The following is a 19,330-nucleotide window of genomic DNA, read 5'->3' as shown; positions in this document are numbered from 1 at the left end:
GGGGATTCTATTGTGAGTGGAGTAGAGAGGCGCTTCTGTGGCCGAAAACAGGACTCCCAGATGGTATGTTGCCTCGCAGGTGCTCGGGTCAGGGATGTCACTGATCGGCTACAGAGCATTCTAAAGGGGGAGGGTGAACAGCCAGTTGTCTTGGTGCGTATAGGCACCAACGATATAAGTAGGAAACGAGATGAGGTCTTGAAAGAAGAATTCACGGAGCGAGGAGAGAAGTTAAAGAGGAGGACCTCAAAGGTAGTGATCTCGGGATTATTACCAGTGCCATGTGCTAGTCAGTGTAGAAATGAAAAAATAGGCAGGATGAACACGTGGCTTGAGAGATGGTGTAGGAGGGAGGGGTTCAGATTTGTTGGACATTGGGACTGGTTCTGGGGAAGGTGGGACTATTACAAAATGGATGGTCTACATCTGAACCAGACCGGAACCAATGTCCTTGGGGGGGTTTTTGCTACTGCTGTTGGGGAGGTTTTAAACTAATGTAGCAGGGGGCTGGGAGCCAGAGGAGAAGACAATTAGGCAGCGAGGTGGAGACTGGAGACTGTAAGAATTATGAAGATAATATTAATAAAGAGAAGAATAGGCAGAGAGCAGATGAACGCAAAAGAACTGGTGGCCTGAAATGTATCTACTTTAATGCAAGGAGTATAGTGTGTAAGGCAGATGAACTTAGGGCTTGGATTGGTGCCTGGGAGTATGACGTTATTGCAATCACAGAGACTTGGTTGAAGGAAGGGCATGATGATTGGCAATTAAATGTTCCAGGATATTGATGCTTCAGACAGGACGGGGTGGGGTGGGGTGGGGTGGAGTTGCATTGCTGGTCAGGGACGATATCACGGCTGTGCTAAAGGAGGACGCTATGGAGGGCTTAGGTAGTGAGGCATTATGGGTGGAGCTGAGAAATAAGAAGGATGCAGTTACATTGTTGGGGCTGTATTACAGGCCTCCCAACAGTGAGCGTGAGGTAGAAGAACAAACAGGTAAACAGATTATGGAAAGATATAGAGGCAACAGGGTAGTGGTAATGGGGGTTTATAATTTTCCCAACATTGACTGGGATACACTTAACGTCAGAGGTCTGGATGGGGTAGAATTAGTAAGAAGCGCCCAGGAGAGTTTTTTAGAGCAGTATGTCAATAGTCCAACAAGGGAAGGGGCCATATTGGACCTGGTACTGGGGAACGAGCCAGGACAGGTGGTAGAAGTTACAGTGGGGGATTTCTTTGGGAACAGTGACCACAATTCTGTAAGTTTTAGAATACTTGTAGATAAAGAAGAGAGTGGTCCTAAGGGAAGAGTACTAAACTGGGCCAAGACTAATTATATCAAAATTAGGCAGGAGCTTGGAAATGTGGATTGGACACAGCTATTTGAAGGGAATTCGACATTTGAGATGTGGGAGGCTTTCAAAGATAGGTTAAAGATAGTGCAGGATAGGCATATCCCATTGAAGCTGAAAATGTGTTGCTGAAAAAGCGCAGCTGGTCAGGCAGCATCCAAGGAGCAGGAGAATCGACGTTTCGGGCATAAGCCCTTCTTCAGGAATGAGGAAAGTGTGTCCAGCAGCCTGACCTGCTGCGCTTTTCCAGCAACACATTTTCAGCTCTGATCTCCAGCATCTGCAGTCCTCACTTTCTCCTCGAAGATATCCCATTGAAGGCAAAGGTTAGGAAGGACAAGATTCGTGAACCGTGAATGACAGGAGCAATTGTACGACTAGCCAAAAGGAAAAGGGAAGTGTACATAAGGTCCAGGCAGCTAAGAACAGAATGGGCCCTGGAAGAATATCGGAAGAGTAGGACAAGTCTTAAACGAGGAATCAAGCGAGCTAAAAGGGGTCATGAAATAGCTTTAGCGAGCAGAATTAAGGAGAATCCCAAAGCATTTTATTCTTCTATAGGAAGCAAGCAGGTAACTAGAGAATGGATTGGTCCACTAAAGGATAACGAAGGAAGGCTGTGTGTTGAACCTGAGGGAATGGGTGAGATTCTGAATGATTACTTTGCATCAGTGTTCACTGAGGAGAGGAACATGATGAGTGTTGAGATTAGAGAAAAACGTTTGGTTAGTCTGGATCACGGTGACATAAGTAGGGAAGATGTGTTGGGTAGACTAGAGGTTATTAAGGTGGACAAATCCCCAGGACCGGAGGGGATCTATCCCAGGTTGCCGAGGGAGGCGAGAGAGGAAATGGCTGGGACCCTGACAGATATCTTTGTGGCATCCTTAAATACAGGTGAGGTGCTGGAGGACTGGAGGGTTGCTCATGTTGTCCCTCTGTACAGGAAGGGTAGAAGGGATATTCTGGGTAACTACAGACCAGTGTGCCTGACCTCGGTGGTGGGGGAGTTGCTGGAGAAGGTACTGAGGGATAGGATCTATTTATATTTAGAAAAGAATGGGCTTATCAGTGATAGGCAACATGGTTTTGTGTGGGGGAGATCATGCCTTACCAACTTAATAGAGTTCTTTGAGGAAGTGACCAAGTTGATAGATGAAGGAAGGGCTTTTGTTGTCATATACGTGGACTTTAGTAAGGTGTTTGATAAGGTTCGCCGTTGTAGACTAATAGAGAAAGTGAAGTTAGGAAAAAGGAGATTGAGGGATGACCTGATTGAGGTTTATAAAATCATGAAGGGTGTAGACAGAGTGGGTAGAAATAAGTTTTTTCCCAGGGTGAAGGATTCAATAATGAGAGGTCATGCTTTCAAGGTGAGAGGTGGAAAGTTTAAGGGGGATACACACAGCAAGTACTTCACACAGAGGGTGGTGGGTATTTGGAACGCGTTGCCGGAGGCAGGCACGGTAGATTCATTTCAGATGTGTCAGGATAAATGCATGGGTAGGTGGGGAGTAGAGGGATACAGATGCTCAGGAATTGACCGACAGGTTTAGGCAGTAGATTTGGATCGGCTCAGGCTTGGAGGGCCGAAAGGCCTGTTCCTGGGCTGTAAATTTTCTTTGTTCTTTGTGTCTTGTATGTGGTGGACAGGCTTTAGAAGTCAGGAAATGAGTTACTTGCTGCAGGATTCCTAGCCTCTGACCTGCTCTTATAGCCACAATATTTATCTGGCCACAATATTTATGTGGCTAATCCAGTTCAGTTTCTGATCAGTAGTAGCCCCCAGGATATTGGTACTAAGGGATTCAGTGATGGTAATGCCATTGAATGTCAAGGGGCGATTATTAAAATTTCTCTTGTTGGAGATAGATATTTCCTGGTATTTGTATGCAGTGAATGGTATTTGTCACTTGTCAACCTAAGCCTGCATATTGACTCGGTCACATTGTGTTTGAACATGGCTTGCTTCAGTATCTGAGGAGTCTTGAGCGGTGCTGAACATTGTACAATCATCAGTGAATATCCCCATTTCTGACTTTAAGCTGGAGTGAAGGTTATTGATGAGGCAGCTGAAAATGGTTTGGCCTAGGATACTACCCTGAGGAACTCCTGCAGAGTCGTCCTGGAGCTGAGATGACTGAACTCCGATGACCATGGCCATCTTCTTATGTACCAGGTGTGACTCCAACCAGCAGAGAGTTTGCTCCTGGTTCCCACTGAATCCAGTTTAGCCAGGGCTCCATGATACTACACTCGGTCGAATGCAGCCTTGATGTCAAGGGCTGTCCCTCTCCCCTCCCCTCTGGAATTCACTTCTTTTGTCCATGTTTCAATGAAGGCTATACTGAGGTCAGCAGCTGAGCGGCCCTGGTAGAACACAAACTGGGCATCACTGAGCAGGTTATTGATGAGTGTGAGCTGCTCAATAACACTGTCAATGATAGTAATCTGCATATCGAACCCTCAAAGTGTTTCCAGTTTGTAATCTCCCCTTGGTGATGAATACTGGGATTATGAAATTGTTTCAAGTTGGCAGGTGTGGGATTGTGTGGATCCTTTCACCTGGGCAGTAAATAACTTTGTATCTGTTGTTCTATCTTCTCATTCACCTTCTCAGATACGTTGCCTGGAATTACCATGAAACGAACCCTGGGGAATATGACTTCAGCAAGGCTAAAGATATCGAGTATTTTCTGAACCTTGCTCAGGAGATAGGTCTGTTTGTCATTCTGCGTCCTGGACCCTACATCTGTGCTGAGTGGGATCTGGTGAGAGCCATTAAACACTGTAAGCACTGTCATCCTGGGAGCTCAGGGGCCAAGGGGCTGAAATATGGGCATACTGCCTGGCTTACGGGAGGTGGGGTCAGGAACAGAGTCTACCAGGAGAAGGGGTTTGGATGAGGTGGTTAAGAGAGAAGCATTAGGAGGGCTGAGCTCTGCCAGAATGGGTAACTGAACTGAGATGGGAGGGGTGCAGTCGAACCCTGCGGAGAGTGGGAGGGTAACCAGGTTTCTACTGCCACACTAAATCCGGTCAGCTCAGGCACTGGTCTCCCTTCTCACTGTCGGGCACTGCTGGGACTTAAGGTGCACTCTTCTGGTTTGTAATTGTTTTTGTTTGTTTTTAGGGTGGTCTTCCAGCCTGGCTTCTGCAAAATTCAACAATCAGTTTACGATCATCTGATCCAGGTAGAAAGAGTCTATTCTAACATTGGACACTGAGGGGAAAATAATTTGGTCGGATATGGGTACCGGTATGAAATAATTAGAGGAAAAGAAGAATAAAGGATTGCACACTCACAACCATATGGTATAAAAGAGGCCCTTTGGCCTATCAAATCTGCACCAACAAAAATCAACCAGTTTCCAGCACTTGGCCCCTAGCCTTGATATATGGCACTTCAGCTGCTTAACCAGGTACTTTTTAAAGGTTGTGAGGTTTCCCATCTGAACTACCCTCCCAGGCATTGCATTCCAGATTCTTACCATCCTCTGGGTGAAATTCTGTAAACCTCTAAACCTTCTGCTCTCACTTTAAAATCACACCCCTGTGTTATGGACCCTTCGATTGCATTCTACCCACCCTGTCCATGTCCTTCATAATCTTATACATCTCTATCAAGTCGCCACTCAATGTTCTCTGCTCCAAAAAAAACTGACCTTATCCAGCCTCTCTTTCATTGGTGAAATGCTCCATCCCAGACAACATCCCAGTGAATCTCATCTGCACCCCCACAGTGCAATCACATCCTTCCAATCGTGCAGTGACTGGAACTGCATGTAATACTCCAGCTGTGGTCTAATGAAAGTTCTGTACAGCTCTAACATAACCTCCCTGCTGTTATAATCTGTGTCATGTCTGACAAAGGCAAATGTCCCATATGCTTTTTTAACTATCCTGATAACCTGGCCTGCCACCTTCATGGATCTGTGGACAAACACCCCAAATGTCTCTGTTTATGGAGCTTCCTCATGTCCTGCCATTCATTGACTTCTCTCTTGTCTTGATACTTCGTCCAAATTGCATCACCTCACATTTATCAGGGTTAAATTCCACTGCCACTGATCTGCCCATCTGATCGATCTGTCTGTATCCCCTTGTAAGCCAAGACCGTCTTCCTCACTGTCAACTACCTGGTAAGTCTTCGTGTTATCTGCAAACTTACTTCACATCACCCACACGTTCTCATCTCCATCGTTTATGAACAACACAAACAATACCTTGGGGAACCTTATCAAATGCCTTACTGAAATCCATATACACCACATCCGCTACTCGACTTTCATCAACTTGTCTCATCACATCTTCAAAGAACTTAATAAGATTTGTGAGGCATGATGTGCCCCTCACAAAGCCATGCTGACTATCTTTATCAAACTATGTTTTTCCAAATAGTCATAAATCCTATCTCTCGGACTGGTCTATAATTCCAGGATTTCCCTATTCCCTTTCTTGAACAGAGGAACAACATTCGCCTCTCTCCAATCATCCGGTACTACTCCTGTGGAGAGTGAGGATGCAAAGATCATCACCAGAGGCACAGCAATCTCATTCCTCACTTCCCGTAGTAACTTTGGATATATCTGGTTCAGCCCTGGTGACTTATCTACCTTGATGTGTCCCAGAATTTCCAGCAAATCCACTTTCTTCATATCAATCTCTTCAAGCCTATTAACCTGGTCCATGGTGTTCTCACTATCAACAAGGTCCCACTCTCTAGTGAATACTGAAGCAAAAAACTCATTTAGGGCCTCCACTTCCTCTTCCGACTCCAGGCCCAAGTCCCCTCCATTATCCCTGATCAGCCCTACCCTCTCTCTGATCATTCTCTTATTTCTCAGTCAGTGTAAAAAGCCTTTGGGTTTTCCCTAATCCTTCCTTCCATGGTTTTTTCATGCCCACTCCTAGCTCTCCTCAGTCCTTTCTGAGTTCTTTCCCAGCTACCCTGTAATAGAGTCATAGAGATGTACAGCACAGAAACAGTCCCTTCGGTCCAACTCATCCATGCTGACCAGATATCCCAATGCAATCTAGTCTCATTTGTCAGCAGTTGGCCCATATCCCTCCAAACCCTTCCTATTCATATACCCATCTAGATGCCTTTTAAATGGTGTAATTGTACCAGCGTCCACCATTTCCTCTGGCTGCCCATTCCATACACACACCACCCTCTGTGTGAAATAATTGCCCCTTAGGTCTCTTTTATATCTTTCCCTTCTCATCCTAAACCTATGCCCTGTAGTTCTGGACTCACTCACCTCAGGGAAAAGACTTTGTCTATTTATCCTATCCATGCCCCTCATGATTTTGTAAACCTCTATAAGGTCACCCCTCAGCCTCCGATGCCCCAGGGAAAACAGCCCTGGCCTATTCAGCATCTCCCTATAGCTCAAATCCTCCAACCCTGGCAACATCCTGGTAAATCTTTTCTGAACCCTTTCAAGTTTCACAACATCTTTCCGATAGGAAGACCAGAAGTGCATGAGTATTCCAAAAGTGGCCTAACCAATGTCTTGTACAGCCACAACATGACCTCCCAACTTATGTACTCAATACTCTGACCGATAAAGGAAAGCATACCAAACGCCTTCTTCACTATCCTATCTAACTGCGACTCTACTTTCAAAGAACTATGAACCTGCACTCTAATGTCTCTTTGTTCAGCAACACTCTCAAGGACCTTACCATAAAGTGTCCAAGTCCTGCTCTGATTTGCTTTTCCAAAATGCAGGACCTCACATTTATCTAAATTAAACTGCATCTAGAACATAGAACATAGACATAGAACATAGAAGAATACAGCACAGTACAGGCCCTTCGGCCCTCGATGTTGCGCCGATCCAAGCCCACCTAACCTACACTAGCCCATTATCCTCCATATGCCTATCCAATGCCCGCTTAAATGCCCATAATGAGGGAGAGTCCACCACTGCTACTGGCAGGGCATTTCATGAACTCACGACTCGCTGAGTAAAGAACCTACCCCTAACATCTGTCCTATACCTACCCCCCCTTAATTTAAAGCTATGCCCACTTGTAATAGCTGACTCCATACGCGGAAAAAGATTTTCACTGTCGACCCTATCTAAACTTCTAATCATCTTGTACACCTCTATCAAGTCACCCCTAAACCTTCTTTTCTCCAATGAAAACACTCTGCCACTCTTCAGTCCATTGGCCCATCTAATCTAGATTCCATTGTGCTCTGAGGTAACCTTCTTCGCTGCCCACTAAACCTACAATTTTGGTGTCATCTGAAAACTTACTAATTATACGTCCCATGTTCACATCCAAATCATTTATATAAATGACAAAATGTAGTGGGCCCAGCACTGATCCTTGTGGCACTCCACTGGTCACAGGCCTCCAGTCTGAAAAGCAACCCTCCACCACCACCCTCTGTCTTCTATCTTTGAGCCAGTTCTATCCAAATGGCTAGTTCTCCCCGTATCCCGTGAGATCTAACCTTGCTAACCAGTTTCCCATAGGTAACCTTGTCGAATGCCTTACTGAAGTCCAATTGGATAATGTCCATCACTCTGCCCTCATCAATCCTCCTTGTTACTTCTTCAAAAGACTCAAATCAAGTTCGTGAGACATGATTTCCCACGCACAAAGCAATGCTGACTCTCCCTAATCAGTCCTTGCCTTTTCAAATACATGTAAATCCTGTCCCTCAGGATTCCCTTCAACAACTTGTCCACCATCAATGTCAAGCTAAACAGTCTATAGTTCCCTGGCTTTTCCTTACCACCTTTCTTAAATAGTGGTATCACGTTAGCCAACTCCAGTCTTCTGGCACCTCACCTGTGACTATCGATGATACAAATATCTCAGCAAGGAGCCCAGCAATCACTTCCCTAAATTCCCACAGTGTTCTAGGGTACTCCGGATCAGGTCCTGGGTATTTATCCACTTTTAAGCATTTCAAGACACCTAGCACCTCCTCCTCTGTAATATGCACATTTTTCAAGATGTCGCCATCTATTTCCCCACATTCTATATCTTCCAGGCCCTTTTCCACAGTAAACACTGATGCAAAATACTCGTTTAGTATCTCCCCCATCTACTGCGGCTCCACACAAAAGCCGCCTTTCTGATCTTTGAGGAGCCCTATTCTCTCCCTAGTTACCTTTTTGTCCTTAATGTATTCTCCTGAAATGTATTTGCCAAAGCTATCTCATTTGGGGTGACTTGATAGAGGTGTATAAGATGATTAGGGGTTTAGATAGGGTCGACAGTGAGAATCTTTTTCCACGTATGGAGTCAGCTATTACAAGGGGGCATAGCTTTAAATTAAGGGGGGGTAGGTATAGGACAGATGTTAGGGGTAGTTTCTTTACTCAGCGAGTCGTGAGTTCATGGAATGCCCTGCCAGTAGCAGTGGTGGACTCTCCCTCATTATGGGCATTTAAGCGGGCATTGGATAGGCATATGGAGGATAGTGGGCTAGTGTAGGTTAGGTGGGCTTGGATCGGCGCAACATCGAGGGCCGAAGGGCCTGTACTGCGCTGTATTCTTCTATGTTCTATGTTCTATGTCTCCTTTTTGCCCTCCTGGTTTCCCTCTTATGTATACTCCTACTGCCTTATTACTCTTCTAAGGATTCACTCAATCTCTCCTATCTATACCTGACGTATCCTTCCTTCTTTTTCTTAACCAAAACCTAATTTTCTCCACTCATCTAGCATTCCCTGCACCTACCAGCCTTTGCTTTCACCCTGACAAGAATATACTGTCTCTAGACTCTGGTTGTCTCAGATTTGAAGGCTTCCCATTTTCCAGCCATCTACTTACCTGTGAACATCTGCCCCCAATCAGCTTTTGAAAGTTCTTGCCTAATATTGTCCTCTAAAGCTGTGCCAGATCCTTGCTTCCTCAACCTTAAGTAAGCTTCCTTCTTCCTCTTGATGAGAAAGTCTTCTTCTCTTGTCATCCAATGCTCCTTCACCTTACCATTCCTTGCCTATCTCAGCAGGACAAAGTTATCCAACACTTGCAACAAGTGCTCCTTAAAAAAACCTCCACATTCCTGTTGTGCATTTCCCGTAGAACAATTAGATTAGATTAGATTCCCTACAGTGTGGAAACAGGCTCTTTGGCCCAACCAGTCCACACCGACCCTCTGAAGAGTAAGAATACAGAATTGGCTGGCTGAAAGAAAACTGCAAGCGCTAATGGATGGAAAGTATTCCTGCAGGAGGTCGGTGACCAGTGGTATTCCACAGGAATCTGTTCTTGGGCCTCTGCCGTTTGTAGTTTTTGTAAATGACTTGGATGAAGAAATGGAAGGGTGGGTTAGTAAGTTTACCGATGACACAAAGGTTGGCAGTGTTGTAGATAATGTCGAGGGGCTGTTGCAGGCCACAACAAGATATTGACAGGATGTAGAGCTGGGCTGAGAAGTGGCAGATGGAGTTCAACCTGGAAAAGTGTGACGTGATTCAGTTTGGAATGTCGAATTTGAATGCTGAATACTGGGTTAAAGACAGGATTCTTGGCAGTGTGGAGGAACAGCGGGATCTTGGGGTCCACATACGTAGATCCCTCAAAGTTGCCACCCAAGTTGTTAAGAAGGCGTATGGTATTTTGGCTTTCATTAGCAGGGAGATTGAGTTTAAGAGCCTCGAGGTTGTGCTGCAGCTCTGTACAGCCCTGGTTGGACCACACTTGAAATATTGTGTCCAGTTCCGGTTGTATCATTATTGGAAGGATGTGGAAGCTTTAAGAGGGTGATGAGATTCACCAGGTTGCTGCCTGGACAGGAGGGCATTTCTTATGAAGAGAGGTTGAGTGAGTTCGGGCATTTCACACTGGAGAGAAGAAGGAAGAGAGGTGACGTGACAGAGGTGTACAAGGAAATGAGAGGCAGAGATAGAGTAAGTAGCCAGAGACTTTTTCCCAAGGTAGAAATGGCTGTCACGAGGGATCATAATTTTAAGGTGATTAGAGGAAGGTGTAGGGAACTGTCAGAAGTCGGTTCTTTACGCAGAGAGTAGTGGGTGTGTGGAATGCACTGCCAGCGGTGGTAGTAGAGTCAGAGACACAAGAGACATTTAAGTGACTGCTGGACAAGCACATGGATGGCAGTAAATTGAGGGGTGTGTAGATTAGGTTGATCTTAGATTAAGATAAATGTTTGGCATAACATCGTGGGCCAAAGGGCATGTACTATGCTGTACTGTTCTATGTTTTGATAAGGAACCTAGCAGTGATTTCTGTGGTAAACCACTGCACACCGGGCTCCAGTCACACAGTTGGCCTTCTGCTGCCCACCCTCTGTCCACGATCACGAAGCCATAGAGTCATAGAGATGTACAGCATGGAAACATGTTCAGCCTCTCCCTATAGCCTCGATCCTCCAATCCTAGCAACATCCTTGTAAATCTTTTCTGAACCCTGTCAAGTTTCACAACATCTTTCTGATAGGAAGGAGACCAGAATTGCATGCAATATTCCAACAGTGGCCTAACCAATGTCCTGTACAGCCGCAACATGACCTCCCAACTCCTGTACTCAATACTCTGACCAATAAAGGAAAGCATACCAAACGCCTTCTTCACTATCCTATCTACCTGCGACTCCACTTTCAAGGAGCTATGAACCTGCACTCCAAGGTCTCTTTGTTTAGCAACACTCCCTAGGACCTTACCATTAAGTGTATAAGTCTTGCTAAGATTTGCTTTCTCAAAATGCAGCACCTCGCATTTATCTGAATTAAACTCCATCTGCCACTTCTCAGCCCATTGGCCCATCTGGTCCAGATCCTGTTGTAATCTGAAGTAACCCTCTTCGCATCCACTACACCTCCAATTTTGGTGTCATCTGCAAACTTACTAACTGTACCTCTTATGCTCGCATCCGAATCATTTATGTAAATGACAAAAAGTAGAGGGCCCAGCACCGATCCTTGTGGCACTCCACTGGTCACAGGCCTCCAGTCTAAAAAGCAACCCTCCACCACCACCACCCTCTGTCTTCTACCTTTGAGCCAGTTCTGTATCCAAATGGCTAGTTCTCCCTGTATTCCATGAGATCTAACCTTGCTAATCAGTCTCCCATGGGGAACTTTGTCGAACACCTTACTGAAGTCCATATAGATCACATCTACTGCTCTGCCCTTATCAATCTTCTTTGTTACTTCTTCAAAAAACTCAATCAAGTTTGTGAGACATGATTTCCCACGCACAAAGCCATGTTGACTATCCCGAATCAGTCCTTGCCTTTCCAAATACATGTCCATCCTGTCCCTCAGGATTTCCTCCAACAACTTGCCCACCACCGACGTCAGGCTCACCGGTCTATAGTTCCCTGGTTTGTCTTTACCACCCTTCTTAAACAGTGGCAGCACGTTTGCCAACCTCCAGTCTTCCGGCACTTCACCTATGACTATCGATGATACAAATATTTGATGACGAGAGCGGTGGAGCTTCTCGTCAAAGGAAAAAGGTAGCTTACGTAAGGTGGAGGAAGCTAGGGTCAAGTTCAGCTCTACAGGATTACAGGCAGGCAAGGAAGGAGCTTAAAAATGGTCTGAGGAGATCCAGGAGGGGGCAGGAGAAATGGATTAGGGAGAACACAAAGGCATTTTACACTTATGTGAGGAATAAGAGAATGGTCAAAGAAAGAGTAGGCCCGATCAGGGATAGCATAGGGAATTTGTGTGTGGAGTCTGAGGAGGTAGGGGAAGCCCTAAATGAGTTTTTTGATTCTGTCTTTACAAAAGAAACGAACTTTGTAGTGAATGAAACCCTTGAAGAGCAGGTGTGCATGCTGGGATGGATAGAGATAGAGGAAGCTGATGTGCTGAAAATGTTGTCAAACATTAAGATTGACAAGTCGCCAGGCCCGGACCAGATTTGTCCTCGGCTGCTTTGGGAAACAAGAAATGCAATTGCTTCGCCACTTGCGAAGATCTTTTCATCCTCGCTCTCCACTGGAGTCGTGCCTGAGGACTGGAGAGAGGCAAATGTAATTCTTCTCTTCAAGAAAGGAAATAGGGAAATCCCCGGCAATTACAGACCAGTAAGTCTCACGCCTGTCGTCTGCAAGTTGTTGGAAAGGATTCTGAGGAATAGAATTTATGACCATCTGGAAGAGCATGGCTTGATTAAATGCAATCAACACGGCTTTGTGAGGGGCAGGTCATGCCTCACAAATCTTATCGAGTTCTTTGAGGATGTGACTAGAAAAGTTGATGAGGGTCGAGCTGTGGATGTGGTGTATATGGACTTCAGCAAGGTTCCCCATGGTAGGCTTCCTCAGAAGGTCAGGAGGAATGGGATTCAGGGGAACATAGCTGTCTGGATCCAGAATTGGCTGGCCAACAGAAGACAGCGAGTGGTAGTAGAAGGAAAATATTCTGCCTGGAAGTCTGTGGTGAGTGGTGTTCCACAGGGCCTTGGGCCTCTATTGTTTGTAACTTTTATTAATGACTTGGATGAGGGAATTGAAGGATGGGTCAGCAAGTTTGCAGATGACACAAAGGTTGGAGGTGTCGTTGACAGTATAGAGGGCTGTTGTAGGCTGCAGCGGGACATTGACAGGATGCAGAGATGGGCTGAGAGGTGGCAGATGGAGTTCAACCTGGATAAATGCGAAGTGATGCATTTTGGAAGGTCGAATTTGAAAGCTGAGTACAGGATTAAGGATAGGATTCTTGGCAGTGTGGAGGAACAGAGGGATCTTGGTGTGCGGGTACATAGATCCCTTAGAATGGCCACCCCAGTGGACAGGGTTGTTAAGAAAGCATATGGTATTTTGGCTTTCATTAACAGGGGTATTGAGTTTAAGAGTCGTGAGATCTTGTTGCAGCTCTATGAAACTTTGGTTATACCGCACTTGGAATACTGCGTCCAGTTCTGGTCGCCCTATTATAAGTAAGATGTGGATGCTTTGGAGCGGGTTCAGAGGAGCTTTACCAGGATGCTGCCTGGACTGGAGGGCTTACCTTATAAGGAGAGGTTGACTGAGCTCGGACTTTTTTCATTGGAGAAAAGGAGGAGAAGAGGGGATCTAATTGAGGTATACAAGGTAATGAGAGGCATAGATAGAGTCGATAGCCAGAGACTATTTCCCAGGGCAGAAATGACTAACACGAGGGGTCATAGTTTTAAGCTGGTTGGAGGAAAGTATAGAGGGGATGTCAGAGGCGGGTTCTTTACACAGAGATTTGTGAGAGCATGGAATGCGTTACCAGCAGCAGTTGTGGAGGCAGGGTCTTTGGAGACATTTAAGAGACTCCTCGACATACATATGGTCACAGAAATTTAAGGGTGCATAAATGAGGATCAGTGGTCAGCACAACATCATGGGCTGAACGGCCTGTTCTGTGCTGTACTGTTCTAAGTTCTATGTTCTAAATATCTCAGCAAGAGGCCCAGCAATCACTTCTCTAGCTTAGGATCCAGCCTACCAGGTTACTGTGGATCCATGAGCTTTTACCTTTCTCTTTCAGAATTTTATCCAGTAGTTTCCCTCCTACTGGTGTTTAGAATAGTTCGGAAATTAGATCTAACTGGAGGCAAACGTGAGGTCGAGACTGAGACTGAAGTGTATGTACTGTGATGGCACATGTATTGGGGAGAACCTGGACACTCTTTTGAGTAATGTCCCTTTAAGAGGAGAGGCATTCTGAAAGAGACTCCTTGATTTGTTTTCTGAATATACCAGTATTAAGTTCTGAAAAGTACCCACAAGCCCATGGGGCTAAGTCACAAATGGTGAATAGAAGGCGAGTAGCAATGTGGTTGGATCAACCACTACTTCTGTCCAGATTATACTGAAAATTTATCTAAAGTGGAAAAGAGCAAAGATCTTTCCAAATCTTCTGAAGTATAGATTGAATTTCACATTCCGGTTGATGGAGGGAAGAGTGGATCTAAGACTGGTGTTTTAAATAAGGACAATTCTGAGGGCCTGAAGTCAGCTGTCTAAGAGAGCTGAGAAATAAGATTAAGGGTTAGGTTGGTAGGGGTGCAGGTATTAAAACATGCATTCAGTGATGAGAAAAGATTCTAAGGAAGGGATGCCATTCATGGCTAGCAGAAGAAGTTAAAAATTGTATTAAGCTAAAAAAAGTTTCTTAATTCAGTTAAGTGGCAGGTCAGGAGATTGGACAGAATGTGAAGAACATCAAAGAATGACTTGAAGATTAATAAGGAGGGAGAGAACGAGAGAAAGCTAGCAAAAAATACAAAAACAGCCAGTAAGTTTTTCTACATATATTTGAAAAGAACGAGTGAAGTAAGACTGGAGAATTAATACAGGGAAATAAGGAAATGGCAGATGAATTGAAAAGCTATTTTGCATTTGTCTTCATTGTAAAGGATTCGAATAACATGGCAGAAATAATTGTGAATCGGAACATAATAGGGAGCAAGGAACTTAAACAATTACAAACATCAGAGAAAAGGTACTGAGAAATTTGTTACCTAAGATCTGATGAAATTCCAGGCCCTGAGGACTTCACCCTATGGTCTTAAATACAATATCGACTTTGAAGAGATGTGTATTGCTTTCAATTTTTCTGAGTTTTGTACATTCCAGAAAGGTGCCACCAGATCCTTGAAAGAGGAATCGCAGGTAGGTAGGATAGTGAAGAAGGCATTTGGCATGCTTTCCTTTATTGATCAGAGTATTGAGTACAGGAGTTAGGAGGTCATGTTGCGGCTGTACAGGACACTGTTGGAATATTGCGTGCAATTCTGGTCTTCCTATCGGAAAGATGTTGTGAAACTTGAAAGGGTTCAGAAAAGATTTACAAGGATGTTGCCAGGGTTGGTGGATTTGAGCTATAGCGAGAGGCTGAACAGGCTGGGGCTGTTTTCCCTGGAGCGTCGGAGGCCGAGGGGTGACCTTATAGAGGTTTATAAAATTATGAGGGACATGGATAGAATAAATAGACAAAGTCTTTTCCCTGGGATGGTGAGTCCAGAATTAGAGGGCATAGGTTTAGGGTGAGAGGGGAAAAATATAAAAGAGACCTAAGGGGCAACTTTTTCATTTCGTGTATGGAATGAGCTGCCAGAGGGAGTGGTGGAGGCTGGTACAATTGCACCATTTAAAAGGCATCTGGATGGGTATATGAATAGGAATAATTTTGGAGGGATATGGGCTGGGGTGCTGGCAGGTGGGACTAGATTGGGTTGGGATATCTGGTCGGCATGGACGAGTTGGACCGAAGGGTCTGTTTCCGTGCTGTACATTTCTATGACTCCTGTGTTTTTTTGTATTTGTCATGGTATTTGAGCATTTCTGGTGAGGCTAATTCTTATTGGCCACTCTGTATTACCTACTTCTCATCAAAAGAGAAAAACAAAAGCAGAAAACTACAGGTTGGTTAGCCTAATGTCTGCCAGGGAGTAAATGCTGCAGTTTGTTGAGGAGGTTACAATTGGGCATTTAAAAAATTGTAATGCAGTCAGACAAAATCAGCATAGTTCTGTCCGTGTTAAGTCATGTTTCACCAATTTATTGAAGTTCTTTGAAGAAATACCATGAAATGGATAAAGGGAACTCAGTGGATGGACTATGCTTAGATTTCCAGATAGCCATCGTTAGAGAAATACTATGTGACAAATTAATGGGGCTAAAGGCAGACACATCCCCTGGCCCTAATGGCTTGCATCCCAGGATCCTAAAAGAGGTAGCTACAGTGATCGTGGACACATTAATTCTAATTTTCCAAACATTCCTGGATTGTGGAGAAGTACTAGAGGATTAGAAAACTGTCATCGTGACATCACTATTCAATAAAGGAGGGAGGCAAAAAATGGGTAACTATAGGCCAATTAGCCTCACATCTGTTGTTGGAAAAATAGACTCATCGAGAAGTACAGCATAGAAACAGACTCTTGGGTCCAACTCATCCATGCCGACCAGATATCCGAAATAAATCTATTCCCATTTGCCAGCATTTATCCATATCCATAACTCTTCCTATTCATATACCCATCCAGATGCCTTTTAAATGTGATAATTATACCAGTCTCCTCCACCTCCTCTGGAGGCTCATTCCATACATGCACCACCTTCTGCATGAAAAAGCTGCCCCTTAGGTTCCTTTTAAACCTTTCCCCTTTCACCTTAATACTATGCCCTCTGGTTTTGGACTCCCCCACCCTGGGGAAAAGACCTTGCCTATTCACACTATCTATGATTTTATAAACCTCCATAAGGTCACCCCTCAGCCTCCGACACTCCAGGGAAAACAACCCCAACCTATTCAGCCTCTCCTTTTAGATCAAACCCTCCAACTGTGGCAACATCCTTGTAAATCTTCTCTGCAGCCTTTTGAAATTCACATCTTGACAACAAGAATGGTTGTTGGATGCCCCAGGGTTTAGTTGCTTCAGAAGGAATAGGGAGGGAGGAAAAATAGGTGGGGGAGTGGCATTGCTAATCAGGGATAGTATCACAGCTGCAGAAAGGGAGGTTGTCGAGGAGGGTTTGTCTACAGAGTCAGTATGGGTGGAAGTCAGTAACAGGAAAGGGGCAGTCACTTTATTCGGAGTTTTCTACACACCTCTCAATAGCAGCAGCGACACTGAGGAGCAGATTGGGTGGAAGATTTGGGAACGATGCAGAAGTAATAGGGTTGTTGTCATGGGTGATTTTAACTTACCTAAATTGCAATTTTTGTGAAGATTTGTAGCTCAGGTTGTGGTTCAGGTTGTAAGTTTGCTCGTTGAGCTAGAAGATTTGTTCTCAGATGTTTTGTCACCGTGCTCGGTAATATCATCAGTGAGGCTCTGTTGAAGCACTGGGGTTCTGTCCCGCTTTCTATTTATGAGCTTGATCTGCTGTGTTGGCTGATCTCACTTTCAGTTCTTTTTCTGAGAGGTTGATAAATGGGGTCCAAATTGATATGTTTGTTAATGGAGTTCTGGTTTGAATGCCAGGCCTCTAGGAGTTCCCATGCGAGTGTTTGTTTAGCCTGTCCCCGGATGGATGTATTGTCCCAGTCGAACTGGTGTCTCTCATCCTCTGTGTATAAGCATACTAGTGATAGTCAGTCATGTCTTTTGGTGGCTAGTTGGTGCTTGTGTATCCTGTGGCTAGTTTCCTGCCTGGTAAGACCATAAGACATAGGAGTGGAAGTAAGGCCATTCAGCCCATCAAGTCCACTCCGCCATTCAATCATGGCTGATGCGCATTTCAGCTCCACTTACCAGCGTTCTCCCCGTAGCCCTTAATTCCTCGAGACAACAAGAATCTATCAATCTCGGCCTTGAAGACATTTAGCGTCCCGGCTTCCACTGCACTCCGTGGCAATGAATTCCACAGGCCCACCACTCTCTGGCTGAAGAAATGCCTCCGCATTTCTGTTCTGAAATGACCCCCTCTAATTCTAAGGCTGTGTCCACGGGTCCTAGTCTCCTCGTTTAACTGAAACAATTTCCTAGCATCCACCTTTTCCAAGCCATGTATTATTTTGTACGTCTCTATTAAGTCTCCCCTTAATCTTCTAAACTCCAACGAATACAATCCCAGTATCCTCAGCCGTTCCTCATATGTAAAAACAATGACTGCAGATGCTGGAAAACCAGATTCTGGATCAGTGGTGCTGGAAGAGCACAGTAATTCAGGCAGCATCCGACGAGCAGTTTCCTGCCTGTCTGTCCAATGTAATGTTTGTTACAGTCCTTGCAAGGTATTTTGTATATGGCATTCATTCTGCTGGTTGTTGGTACAAGGTCCCTTAGATTCATCAAGAGCAGTTTTAGTGTGTTAGTGGGTGTGTGGGCTACCATAATGCCAAGGGGCCGGAGTAATCTGGTCGTCATCTCCGAGATGAGATTCTGGGTGTGATGTGTCTTCTTATTTAGGTTTGTTGTGTAAGATTTGGTAAACTATGCTTATCGGGTACCTGTTGTTCTTGAATACATTGTATAGGCATTTTTCTTCGGCATCTTGTAGTTCTTGGGTGCTGCATTGTGTTATGGCCAGTTTAAATAATGTCCTGATGCAGCTTTGATTGTGGGTGTTGGGATGATTGCTCCTGTAGTTGAGTATCTGGTCAGTGTGTATGGCTTTCCTGTAGATGCTGGTCTGCAGCTTGCCACTGGCTTTTCATTCGAATGTGACATCTAGTAAGGGGAGTCTGTTATTATTCTCTTCCTCATTGGAGAACTTTATACCAGTAAGGATGTTGTTTATGTGTTTGTGGGTTTATTCTAATTTGTTCCGTTTCGTGATGACAAAGGTATCATCCACACAGTGGATCCAAAGCTTGGGCTAGATCATGGGGAGGGCTGTTCATTCCAACCTCTTCAAAACTGCTTCAAGAATCCTGATATTGGTGATCCCATGGGTGTCCCATTGATTTGTTTGTTGGTCTTGTCATTGAAGGTGATGTGGGTTGTGAGGCACAGATCTACTAGCTTTAGGATGCTGTCCCTGCTGACGGAGTTGGTGCTGTCAGCTGTTTGTGTCCTTGGTTTGCCTAGCAGTGAGGCCAGTGTTTCTTTGGTCAGGGTGAAGTTTGTTGATGTGAATAGGGCCATACATCGAAGGAAACCATGACCTCATCATCCTCTACCTTGGTGTCTTTGATGCTGTTAAGGATTCCTGCGTGGAGTGGATGGAGCGGTGTGAGTCTTCTACTTGGTGTTTCAGTTTGCATTGCAGTTCCTTTGTTAGTCTGTATGTCGGTGTACAGGGAGTGAGACAATGGGTCTGGGGGAGGGCCCTAGTTTGCATACCTTAGGTAATCCATAGAAACGGGGTGTGTTGGATCCTTCAGGTTTCATTCTCTGGAGGTCTGTCCTGTTAATGTCACCTGCCTTGTGAAGTTTCCTCAGGGTTTGCTGTAAGATGGTTTTCTAGCTGTCCATCACTACCTGTTGGTAGGTGTCGGTATCTGTGAGTAGTGTGTTTGCTTTTTCAATGTATTGTGTTCTGTTCAGGATGATGGTCATATGTCCTTTGTCTGCCGGTAGGATTACAGTCTTTTCTGAGACCTTC

General features: G+C 44.9%; 1 protein-coding gene across 1 annotated transcript in view; it reads left to right on the top strand.

The window, feature by feature from the left end:
• glb1l (galactosidase, beta 1-like) overlaps nt 1-19,330 on the top strand; it is a 93,873-nt gene that overhangs the window by 16,108 nt on the left and 58,435 nt on the right. The window contains exons 3-4 of the mRNA XM_087989441.1: nt 3,978-4,128; nt 4,491-4,551. Coding sequence (XP_087845567.1) covers nt 3,978-4,128; nt 4,491-4,551 — 212 coding nt within the window. The remainder of the gene's footprint in view (nt 1-3,977; nt 4,129-4,490; nt 4,552-19,330) is intronic.

Source organism: Chiloscyllium plagiosum, unplaced genomic scaffold, assembly GCF_037043375.1.
Source record: "Chiloscyllium plagiosum isolate Xiang-an unplaced genomic scaffold, Cpla_swu_hap1 HiC_scaffold_7, whole genome shotgun sequence".
NCBI lineage: Eukaryota > Metazoa > Chordata > Chondrichthyes > Orectolobiformes > Hemiscylliidae > Chiloscyllium > Chiloscyllium plagiosum.
The sequence above is the reverse complement of the archived record's forward strand: the minus strand, read 5'-3'. Positions and strand labels throughout refer to the sequence as shown.